Source organism: Thunnus thynnus, chromosome 2, assembly GCF_963924715.1.
Source record: "Thunnus thynnus chromosome 2, fThuThy2.1, whole genome shotgun sequence".
Classification (NCBI taxonomy): domain Eukaryota; kingdom Metazoa; phylum Chordata; class Actinopteri; order Scombriformes; family Scombridae; genus Thunnus; species Thunnus thynnus.
The window spans coordinates 5714549-5725664 of NC_089518.1; the positions used below are offsets into that span (position 1 = coordinate 5714549).

General features: G+C 39.6%; 1 protein-coding gene across 1 annotated transcript; it reads left to right on the forward strand.

The window, feature by feature from the left end:
- Positions 1 to 44: 44 nt before the first annotated feature.
- On the forward strand, positions 45 to 10823 carry dpp7 (dipeptidyl-peptidase 7). The gene is made up of 13 exons (XM_067600679.1): positions 45 to 212; positions 793 to 916; positions 1011 to 1150; positions 1936 to 2099; positions 2612 to 2747; positions 3108 to 3189; positions 3453 to 3619; positions 4706 to 4766; positions 5271 to 5389; positions 8152 to 8308; positions 9941 to 10005; positions 10092 to 10162; positions 10257 to 10823. Exons 1-13 carry the CDS (start codon positions 126 to 128, stop codon positions 10354 to 10356), a joined length of 1473 nt encoding a protein of 490 aa, XP_067456780.1. The 5' UTR covers positions 45 to 125; the 3' UTR covers positions 10357 to 10823.
- Positions 10824 to 11116: the final 293 nt, after the last annotated feature.

An 11116-nucleotide genomic window follows, 5' to 3' on the forward strand; every position in this document is an offset into this window, starting at 1 on the left:
CTGAACGTAGCATAGGATATAAACAAGTCATGTGACACGTAGAAGTGACGCATGCGCAGTGTAGGTTTATACTTGTCAACATTGCAACATTACTGTGTTGTTGTTCGTAGCACTGCAGCTCGAACATGAGTAAGATATTATCTTTATTCCCGCTAACACTGACCCTGTTGTGTGCTGAGCTGTTGCAGGGCCTCCCGCACACTTATCTCCAGGTAACCTTTTAATATTCACTGTCTTTGTACTTTTCTGAAACCTCAGTTCCGCTTTTAAGAAACTCCATTCAAAAGTCTTCTGCTCTGCTTTGTCAATGTCGGTAAATGTTCACTCCTGACAGAATATGAATTAAAGTTTTATCAAAACTTATTGTGTAGTACGGCATACAAGCGACCCACAAGCAGTTATTTTAGCTTATTCAGTTAAATTAAACCTGTTAATGTGTCTTCTATTTGAGGGGGGACAATAAAAGGCATATGAAAGTTCATGTCTTATTAATGTAAGTATTGTTAAATGGTGTATCAGATGTAAGCCGTAATAAAAAATGGAGATTTAATATTAGGGATAGATATTAAGATACATTCTGTCAGTGTATTTATAGTTTTCTATTAACTTGGGAATATTAAATCTCCAGTTTCTTGAATAGAGTTTGGTTTGACAGGACTTCCAGTGAGAATTTCAAGTAAGACAAGTTACAACAAGAATGTCAAACTAAATTTCCGTTTTATCCCCAGAGTTTTATGAATAACAAGAGTAATCCAATATAATATATGGTGTACATTTCATTCATTTTTACAGTCAAAGAAACATGGAGTCAAGACAGAACCCCAGTTCACAGAGAAGTATTTCAGTCAGATTCTGGATCACTTCAACTTTAACAGCATGGGGAACGGGACATTCAGTCAGCGTTACCTGATCACAGGTGAATCCACTTAACAGTTACCCATTTTAAATATCACAACTTCGGTGTATGAGCTCATGTTACTCATTGTGTTCTGCCTTTCTTCCCTCTTCAGATAAGTACTGGAAGAAGGGCTACGGTCCTATTTTCTTCTACACGGGTAACGAGGGAGACATCTGGGAATTTGCCCTCAACTCTGGATTCATCACCGAGTTGGCTGCTCAGCAGAGAGCCTTGGTCATATTTGCTGAACATGTAAGATAACGTTGGTACACGACATGAAGCTGTGCAGTGAAATGTAGACAGCATTTTAAATGTTTTACTGTTTTGGCTGAGTAGCACTCTCAGATCACATGACAAAGGAAAATGGGAAATGGATGGTTAAAGTTTGACTCATACTATCAGCTGATTTTCCACAACCCTCCAACCATATGTTTTTTACAAGGCAGTTTAAATTTCAGCATCAACCACTTGAAGAATAAAACGCTGCCCTGACTGTGAAAATGAAGAGTTGATTTTGTGGCTTTGGTGGAATCTCCCTGTCCTTGTTCTAAACTTATAATTATGGTTTTGAAATGTACTGAAATGTGTTCGTCTCTCTCTCAATACTATCAATACTTTATGACTTTCTTACTACTCGTGTGCCAACCCTATTGGTTCCTACTGAAGACATGCAGTAAATCTTTTAAAACATCTCACAAATACACAGTATGGTTTCACTTTTAAAAATGAACACAACTGTAGTTTTTAACAACCGTTACTCAAACAGGAGGAAATAGTGCATTTGTTGGGGACTATTTTCAGCAGCGGATTAATTCCAGTTCCAGACTCCAGATTCCAGTGAGTATTTCTGGCAGCAGGACGGTTTGTGTGGGATTGAGTTAAAATAAACTTTGGGAAAAGGGTCACATAGGAGTGATGATCATGGCGTATGATGTCTGTCACTGGAGCAGCTGTGTACTGCAGCTTTGACACTGTCTGCATATGTTTTGAATCTTTAATCAAGCTTGAACACCCCCGTCCTTTTGTCCCGCTTACAGAGGTACTACGGCAAATCTCTCCCGTTCGGCAAGGACTCCTTTAACATCCCTCAGATCGGCCTGCTGACAGTGGAGCAAGCCCTCGCCGACTACGCTGTCATGATCACTGAGCTGAAACAGCAGCTGGCAGCCACAGACTGTCCTGTCATCGTGTTTGGTGGCAGGTAGGATCTCAGTGTTGTTCACCTGTGACTCGTTGTGGAGCTCCACGGAAGTTATTTTTATTTTTAACTGATCAGTCTGACTGCAGTTGTTTATTTGAAGCATTAATATGTGTATATGTGTTGCCAACCTTGTGTCATTGCTTCATGCAAACTTAATTATTACCAGATTTTATGCACATCATGTTATCCTTTTCAATTCAGTGTTTATCTGTTGTCTTCATGCATTCAGGAAGTCAGAATCTTGTTGCAAAGCCGAACCTGAAACTGCAGCTATTCGTATCATTTCAGAATACTGTAAAACTTCAAAGCCCATTAAGGTTGAACTATAGTAAGAACTCAGAATATGATCCCAAATGTATCTGCAGTGTTTGCTTTCAGAAAGTGATTTGAGCCTTCATGTACTTTTACTTTGACTCTTATGAAGTCAAGAATGAACCAGTGACAAGTTTCTCTTTGCTTTCTGATGGTGTGATTCTTTTTACTATGTCTGAGGTTGTCTCGTCTTCTTTCAGTTATGGTGGAATGCTGTCAGTCTATATGAGACTCAAGTATCCAAATGTTGTGGCAGGAGCTCTGGCTGCCAGCGCCCCCATACTGTCAACTGCTGGACTGGGAGACTCCAGGCAGTTTTTCAGAGATGTTACTGCTGTAAGTGGACGGATGCTCTTCTTTTTGTTGTCACCCACCTTGTGATCATCTGCTGAAGGAGGAAAGTTTCTCTGAGTGCGCCTTAAATCTCAGTTTAAGCATGATTTGTGACATCACAACAACTGTGGAACCAATCATGGTCCAGTATATAACTTACACAAGTATGATGTGGAAACTTGAAGCCTCCAGTGCACAAACACTGAGAATGGACTTTACAGTGAGGGAGGAGACGTCTTGCGTCCAGGAGGACAATATTTACATATTCAGAGATTCTGGATTTTTCAATGAGCTGATTATTTTTCTATGTCTTAAAAAACGTCTGGAGGGGATGTTTAATGATCTTTTGTTTCTTTTTCAAAGGATTTTGAGAGCATTTCACCAGAATGCAGAGATGCTGTGAGAGGAGCTTTCTATCAGCTGAAAGAATTAGCTGAACAGCAAGGTAAATCTGTCATAATGTTCTCTCTCAACAGAGGATGGCCTTACTTCCATATACAGAAATTAGACACAATGGACTGTATTGTGTCGTTGCGGCAGAAATATCACTTGGATTTGTTTTTTTTTAAGTTGACCTGTAAAGCAAATATGTTTCAGTTATATTTGATGATGAGACCTTCTACCTCTGACGTGCAGCTCTGTTCAAATCTGGAGGGAAAATAACAGGACATTGTAATTAAGATGTTTGTCTCCTGTGAATTTTACCAGATTACAGTCGCATCCAATCAGAGTTCACCCTGTGTAAGCCTCCATCGTCTGCTCAGGACATCCACCAGCTGAACGGCCTGCTGAGGAACGCCTTCACTCTGATGGCTATGCTGGATTACCCCTACAGCACTCACTTCATGGGCAACATGCCTGCCAACCCTGTCAAGGTACACACAGGTTTGTTCATGAGTGAGCAACACCATAATTTACTACTCTGAAAAAACAGAACTGAATCTTATCAAGTCTATACTTAGAAAATAGTATAAAAAAAGTATAATATTAAATTAGACATTCATAGAAAAAAGGACGCTATGTGAGTCCAGTATTTTCAAGTAGTTTGACAGAAATGAGGAGGGAATATGTTGCTGCTAAAAAATGGGGAATATTTGGTCCTTTTCAGTACTCTGCTTGCTCGCTATTAACCATTTAATATTTGATAATGTGTGTCAAAATAAGAGAAAATGTCTCTGAGGCTAAAGGAGTGTGTGGGGTTGACTTTGGGGAAACAAATAAAAGACTAAAATATCAAAGTTTTCTCGCAGGTAAAGAACAGATGAACAGGGGTCCTTCATATTTTCCACACAAAGTACAAGAGCTGAATAGAGGGATAGATCTTTTGTAAAAGTTTAAAGTGGTTTTCCTTTTCTTACACAACTACTAAACAGAAATGATGTAAAACCACCCATGATTCACATCATATCATCTGCAACCTCAAACAAAAGAAAACCTAAAGATATTCACTTTACTTTCATATATTACAAAGAGAAGCATCAAATCCTCACACTGAAGAATCTTGAACCAGTGAATATTTGGCATTTTTACGTGAAAAATTGCTAAAATGAATCAATTATCAAAACAGTCAGCAATTCATTTTCTGTTGATTGACTAATAGTTGTAGCTGTAGTTATGTAACACATTGTGTGTATGGTTGAATGGGTTAGTGTTTCCTTCCTCATAAAATATTAGCAAAGCTGATTTTTTTGTTGTAGTTAAATTGAAAACAAACAGGGGCCCACTGGTTTAAAAACATGACTCCATAGTGGTCAGAAACTCCACAGAGTACCTTAAGTTTTACACATGGAAAGGAAATGTATGAATGACAACATGTCTGCTGGGTGTACTGAGAACAATGAATATATAATACACCTTGAAGGCATAAAATATGAATATATTTAACATAAAAGCAAGGTAGATATGCTGGATATTTTAGGATGAATATATACATAGGAAAAAAAAATGACTTCCTTTTTCAGGTGGCTTGTGAAACCATGCTGAGTGGATCTGACCTGCTCGCCAACCTCAGGAACACTGCAGGTAAAACAAATGAACTAACAAGAACCGACCTGCTCATATCTCATAAAAAGAAGCTTCCTGTGTTGCAGAATAATCATTAGCACAAAGATTAGTGAGCGCAGACGAGCGTGTAGAGTTAAGTTTGTGTTCAGATGTATTTCATGTCAGCAGACACTAGAGGGCAGCAGCCAGCTGACATTTACTTGACTAACAGATGCTCATGTTTGTGGTTCTGCTCTTTTTTCTGTCGGATGCTGATGTTCTCCTGGTTTCTTCCAGGTGGACTGGACTGTCAAGTGTTGATAATTATGAGTGTGTGTGTGGGTGTGTTGTAACTGTGGTGGACTCCCTTTAGATAATTCATTACATGCTGAGATGGAATCCACACCCCCATGACTCTAAAAACAAATAAGCATGTACTGTAATGGAACTGAATGAATACTGTGTCTGTATTTGTGTTCCAGCTGATAGAAGCGTTACTGCTACATCCAGACTGAAATAATCCCCATGCGTTCCATCCTGCAGGGATTGTGTACAACTCTACAGGAGCGCTGACCTGTTTTGACCTGTACAGTCTGTATTTGGAGTGTGCTGATCCCACCGGCTGTGGACTGGGCTCTGACAGCTTGGCCTGGGACTACCAGGTACTCCAACATCCACCAACACACAGCACAGCATATCATTATACACAACATTAGTGAGGAGTCTGTTTAAAACGTTACTACAGGATCACTTCTATAATACTTCAAGATAATATTAGTCAAAAGAAATGTATTGAAAGGGAACTCCAGCAATTTTCCACATGTTTTTCCTCCAGAGGGAGCTGTGTTAAATCTGTTAAATTGCCTCAAGTGGTGTCACTTGAGTCAGTTTGGGCTGAAGACTACAAGTTTGAAAATGGAAAAAAATCTGGGGCTGCTTGAGGCTAGGAGCTCCAGGCTGCATTAGCCTCTACTAGCATAATACAGTTGAATCTCTGGTCATTAGCATACAGCTCTGACCTGTTGCCATGGCTCCAGACTTGCACAGATGAGTTCAGATGGAGGTTTGTTCATGTTCAGCACTTCTTTTCTACTATGGAAACATTTAAATCTTCCAAAGACTGAGATTGAAAGTACATTAAAAGTACATTGAAGTTACCATCTTTTTCCTTAAATGTAGAATTGTGAAGTAATTTACATGTTTTCATGTTTTTTTATTGCCAGTGAAGAGTGAAGGGGTAGTAATGTCATGTAAAAAATGAAACCTTCCCCGACTTTCTTAGTTGTCTGTAACAGCCTGTGGACTGATTTCTATGTGAAGGACCAGGGCTGGATTTCCCACGAAAATCCAGTGGAAGTGATGTTTTTTGCACACTCTGCCTCTCTCCCGCTAACGTCAACAAACAACCGGCATAACGACAAAACAACACAACAAAAACTGTGCTATCTGACTAGAAACACCCTGCAGATATTAGCTCTCCAGCTAATGAGACAGCTAGCTGCTTCTGTCAACCACAATACATTTCACAACAAATCACCCCCGCAATGACAAGTCGCCCACTCCTGAGCACACAAAGCTAAAGAAACATCATTTCCTCAACAAAGGAGCAGAAAACAAGCTCCAGAGTCCATAGCTTACCCCTTTTGTTTTTCCTGTTGGTAGTCTAAAGGTCGTAATAAGCACACATTTCACAACAAAACCTCAGTGCATTGTTCCCCGGATATAGCCTGTCATGACTGACTGGGAGTAAGAGATGCTCTGCTGAAACATGGTGCAAAACATAATGATTGAGATCTTTTATTTAATTATGAGTGTAAGAGAGGAAAAAGACATCACCTGCAATAGTCTCATGCCGCGAGCAACAGGATGTTGACTGTACTTCATTTAATGGCCACAGATGTCACTACTGAGAAGATATCTGTATGGTTTCTACATACAGAACCTTTAAAGGGGACATAATATGCACATTTCCACATCTGTATTTTTAATCTGGGGTTCTACTGGAATATTTTATGCCTCTGTCTGAAACAGGCCATTTTAGCTCCTGTCTTTTTAAAGCCCCCCACCTGATGAGCCACTATGCCTTGGGTGAATTGGACAGCCAGCCCCCTGTCAGTAAGAAAGAAAGAGAAAAGGTGTTAAAAATGATAGACAGGCGTTACAGACAGCAACTTGCTATCGTTCCGCCTCAGTTCAAGGGAATAATTTATTCTTAGGCTCGGGGGGGAGTTGGCTCGTATTTTACAGGAAGAAATCAATTCTCTGATGGAGAAAGGAGCCATAAGAATATTTCCCCCTGGTCAGAACCAGAGCAGATTTTATTCAAGATACTTCCTAATCCTGAAGACGGGGGCGTGAGGCATCAGAGCTGTTTTAGACCAGTTAGACCTGTTTTAGGGGGCCAACATCCACTGGTGTGTTGGTTCATAAAAGGGTGCACATAGAAAATTGCCTTCGGTGAGATCAATGGCACAGTCATGGTATCTGCCTACTGTCCTGGAAACTGTCTCACAGACACCTTTTGAACCCCTAGAGCAGGTAGACATGAAAATAGTGTCTTTAAAGACTGTACTGCTGAGAGCCCTAACCTCTGCTATTGTTGTTGCTTATAACTAGTAGAGGCTTACAACCTCCAGCAGGTCTGCAGGCTCACTCTATTAGAGGTTTGGCATCATCATGGGCACTTTTCAAGGGTGTCTCTATTCAAGATATCTGTGTGGCAGCTAGCTGGTCTTCACTTCTTACTTTTGCTAGGTTCCACAGCCTAGATGTTACAGCACCCTTGTTGGCTCACTCAGTACTGAGTGTGGGGGTGACGGATGGTGAGGACTTTGCATGAGAATAGGCCTGATGTTAGGGATGTTTCCTATAATGAATTCCACAGTGAGACATGAAACAAATGCTATGAAAGTTAACATTTGTTTAGCTTGATTCTCTGATAACTTAAGATCCAGATGTCCAATGAATACAGTCCTTCATCCAGTTAAAAGATACATTTAAAAACGACCCAGATCTAAAAAGTTTATCATTAAAGTGTGGCTTAAAACTGAATAAAAGTCAATTTATGTTTCTGGCGGACAACTACAACGCCGATGTATTATCTTGTATGCCTATACTCATTGGTAGACGCCATTGTGACAGACAACCACAATGCCACCAATGTATCTTGTAGGTGTATATTCTTTGGTAGAGGGGTCGACCAAATGAAATGGACCGTTACCTTAATTAAAATTACTGATTTCTCTGGGTTTGAAAATTGTTGGAAACATTTGGATTTGGGATAATATAAGTACACAACTCAACAAATATATAGCATAGATCTAGTTGTTTTTAGATATTTTAATATAGGATAGTTACATATTATAGCTTCATCTTAAAACAGTCTATTTCACTAACATTTTCCCTGCCTCTGGTCTGGTTGCAGGCGTGCACTGAGATAGATCTCTGCTATGAGAGCAACAATGTGACAGACATGTTTCCTCCCATGGCCTTCACTGAGAGAGACCGCGAGCTTTACTGCTTCAAGCGCTGGGGTGTGACCCCGCGACCAGACTGGCTCAAAACCCAGTTCTGGGGTGACGGTGAGCACTGTATACTACCAGACACACCACACTATAGTGTAATCTGACATCTAGAGGTGTAGTCCAGAAGTTAAAGGGTGAGGATGGTGTTTTTCTATATTTCAATAATCCAGCCTAGAAGTAACAAATGCGTGGACTAGTTTTTCTGCATCTGTTTGGGACAGGATGTGCCTGATTTTTGCGATATTATGTCAGTGAAAAAAAGGCAGTCCTTGAAATTTGTTTTATGTGGGAGTTAAAGGACATATCCTGATCAAAGATAACTCCTAACTCCTAACTCCTAAGATAACTACTAAATTCCTTAAGGTGGAGCTGGAGGCCAGGGTAATGCCATCCAGAGTAGCTATATCATTATATAATGTGTTTCTAAGGTGTTTAGGGCCAAGCACAATAACTTCAGTTTTGTCTGAGTTTAGTAGCAGAAAACTGCAGGTCATCCAGGTCTTTATGTCCTTAAGGCATGCTTGGAGTTTGTTTAACTGATTGGTTTCATCAGGCTTCATTGATAAATATAATTGGGTGTCATCTGCATAACAATGAAAATTTATGGAGTGTCTCCTAATAATATTACCTAAAGGAAGCATATACAAGGTGAATAGTATTGGTCCAAGCACAGAACCTTGTGGAACTCCGTGTCTAACTTTTGTGTGCATGGAGGATTTATCATTAACGTGCACAATCGGTCTGATAAACAGGATTTAAACCAGCTTAATGCAGTTCCTTTAATGCCAATTAAATGTTCCAGTCTCTGTAATAGGATGTAATGGTCAATTGTGTCGAATGCGGCACTAAGATCTAACAAGACATGTATGGAGAGAAGTCCTTTGTCCGATGCAGTTAGGTCGTTTGTGACTTTCACCAGTGCTGTCTCTGTGCTATTATGCGCTCTAAATAATACTGACTGAAAATCCTCAAATAAACTATTGTTATGTAGAAAGTCACATAACTGATTAGAGACTGCTTTCTCAAGGATCTTAGAGAGAAAGGGAAGATAAGATATGTGTGGCCCTCAGCCTCAAGTCAGTTGGTTCCTACTGAAGACATAAACTTTTAAAAACACCTCACAAATAAACAGTTTCATAACAGCTGGTCACTGTAGTTTTTAACAAACATTACTCAAACAGGAGGAAATGGTGCATTTGTTGGGGACTATTTTCATGGGCGGATTAATTCACATTTGTTCTAGTGAGTATTTCTGGCAGCAGGATGTTGTGTGTGGGATTGAGTCAAAATAAACTACAGTGTATGTGTTCATGGTAATGAAGGAACATGTCACCCAGTGCAGCACTGTGACTCACTGATGTGTTTTTAAAAGTTATTTCACAATAGAGCTCTATGATGCAGAAGAATAAGATATATCAGGCTTTGATACACACACAGTACTTGTTAGTACACCAATTCATTGTTGATTTAACAATAGGAAAAATCTATCTGAGATTTGTTATTCCAAAATAAGTGTTCTATATCAAAACAAATATAAATGTTTTGATGTTAATTCTGTAGGCAAATGCATGTTTTTTTTGGTATGTCACATTTTTGAATAAAACTTTGTATGTTCATATTCTAATATCCACTAGTGTTTTACATCATGGAAATGATATTGTTCATAATGAGGTCTCCTTTTCTGTTCAGCTCTCTCTACAGCCAGCAACATTATTTTCTCCAATGGAGATCTGGACCCGTGGGCAAACGGAGGGGTAAGAGATTAAAGCCAGTGAGTGCACTTGAGTGAACTGTGAAGTCACTGAAGTAGATCAGAGTTAATCAGCTCTCTGCTGTTTAGGTGAGGAAGGCCTTGAGCTCATCACTGATAGCTGTCAACATTTCTGGAGGAGCCCATCACCTGGATTTAAGGTACAGCAATCTACTGGCCCCTAAACAGTCATTCTTTCCTTTTTAGAGTCACAGAAAAATCTAAAGTGACATTTTACTGTCATTGCTCATGCAGAGGATCTAATGATGCTGATCCAGTGTCAGTGATCACAGCCAGGAAGATTGAAGCAGACCTCATCGCACAGTGGGTGAAGATGGAGAGGACCAGATTATGATGGTCGGCTTGACGCACAGGTCCAGGACTTGTTTCAGGGCTGGAGTGGAGAGCACTTTTGTGAAATCAGTTATTTCCTGTCAAATTATAAGTAATTTCCACAATCACTGTTACGGATTTCAGATTCATTTCAAACCCAGGTCCAGAGTTTCAGCTGTGCAGATGTTGGAGTCAGTGTTCCACACTGCATACTAACTCTAAGTGGGTTTACAATATGTAATGTGTTCACCCTGGAAAAGATCAGTTTGTTTCTAAATCTGCTTCTTTGAGTGTGCTGTCACACACTACTTTCCCACAATGCAATGCTCAACAGAAATGGAGGAGCTGCTTACAGCTGCAGAACTTTTATAAAGTTTACAAATGCTTCATGATCAGTAGCTTTCCAAAGCTGCAGTTAAGCTGATGTCAGTTTGCACATGTCTTGTACTGTTTCCTAATATTACAAAGCCATAAAATGTGTTAAAGGAATATTGCTGTGTTTTTTTTTTAATACAAATGTTATAGACTTTACACCCAGCTAACCAGTGGGCAGACCATGCTACTGTGTGTCAGAAACACAGAGTGTATTTTGTCTTCTGTTCAAAACATCCTGTTCTGTATGACACAGACATACATTAGTCAAAGTTACATTGTTGCTATGAGATAATGTGGTGCAGATCTTTCAAACCAATTTGTGGTTAAATTGGATTACGACACACAACAGAAAAAAAAAGTTCATGCAGACTTGTTATGTTACATTTATGTATTTTAAAAGTATTATG

What these genes read in the sequence shown, in the direction of transcription:
- dpp7 (XM_067600679.1), top strand. Translation starts at nt 126, where the DNA reads ATGAGTAAGATATTATCTTTATTCCCGCTAACACTGACCCTGTTGTGT. An exon ending in TGCCTGCCAACCCTGTCAAG is followed by an intron (nt 3,620 to 4,705) that starts GTACACACAGGT and finishes TTCCTTTTTCAG; the next exon opens with GTGGCTTGTGAAACCATGCT. An exon ending in GCCCATCACCTGGATTTAAG is followed by an intron (nt 10,163 to 10,256) that starts GTACAGCAATCT and finishes TTGCTCATGCAG; the next exon opens with AGGATCTAATGATGCTGATC.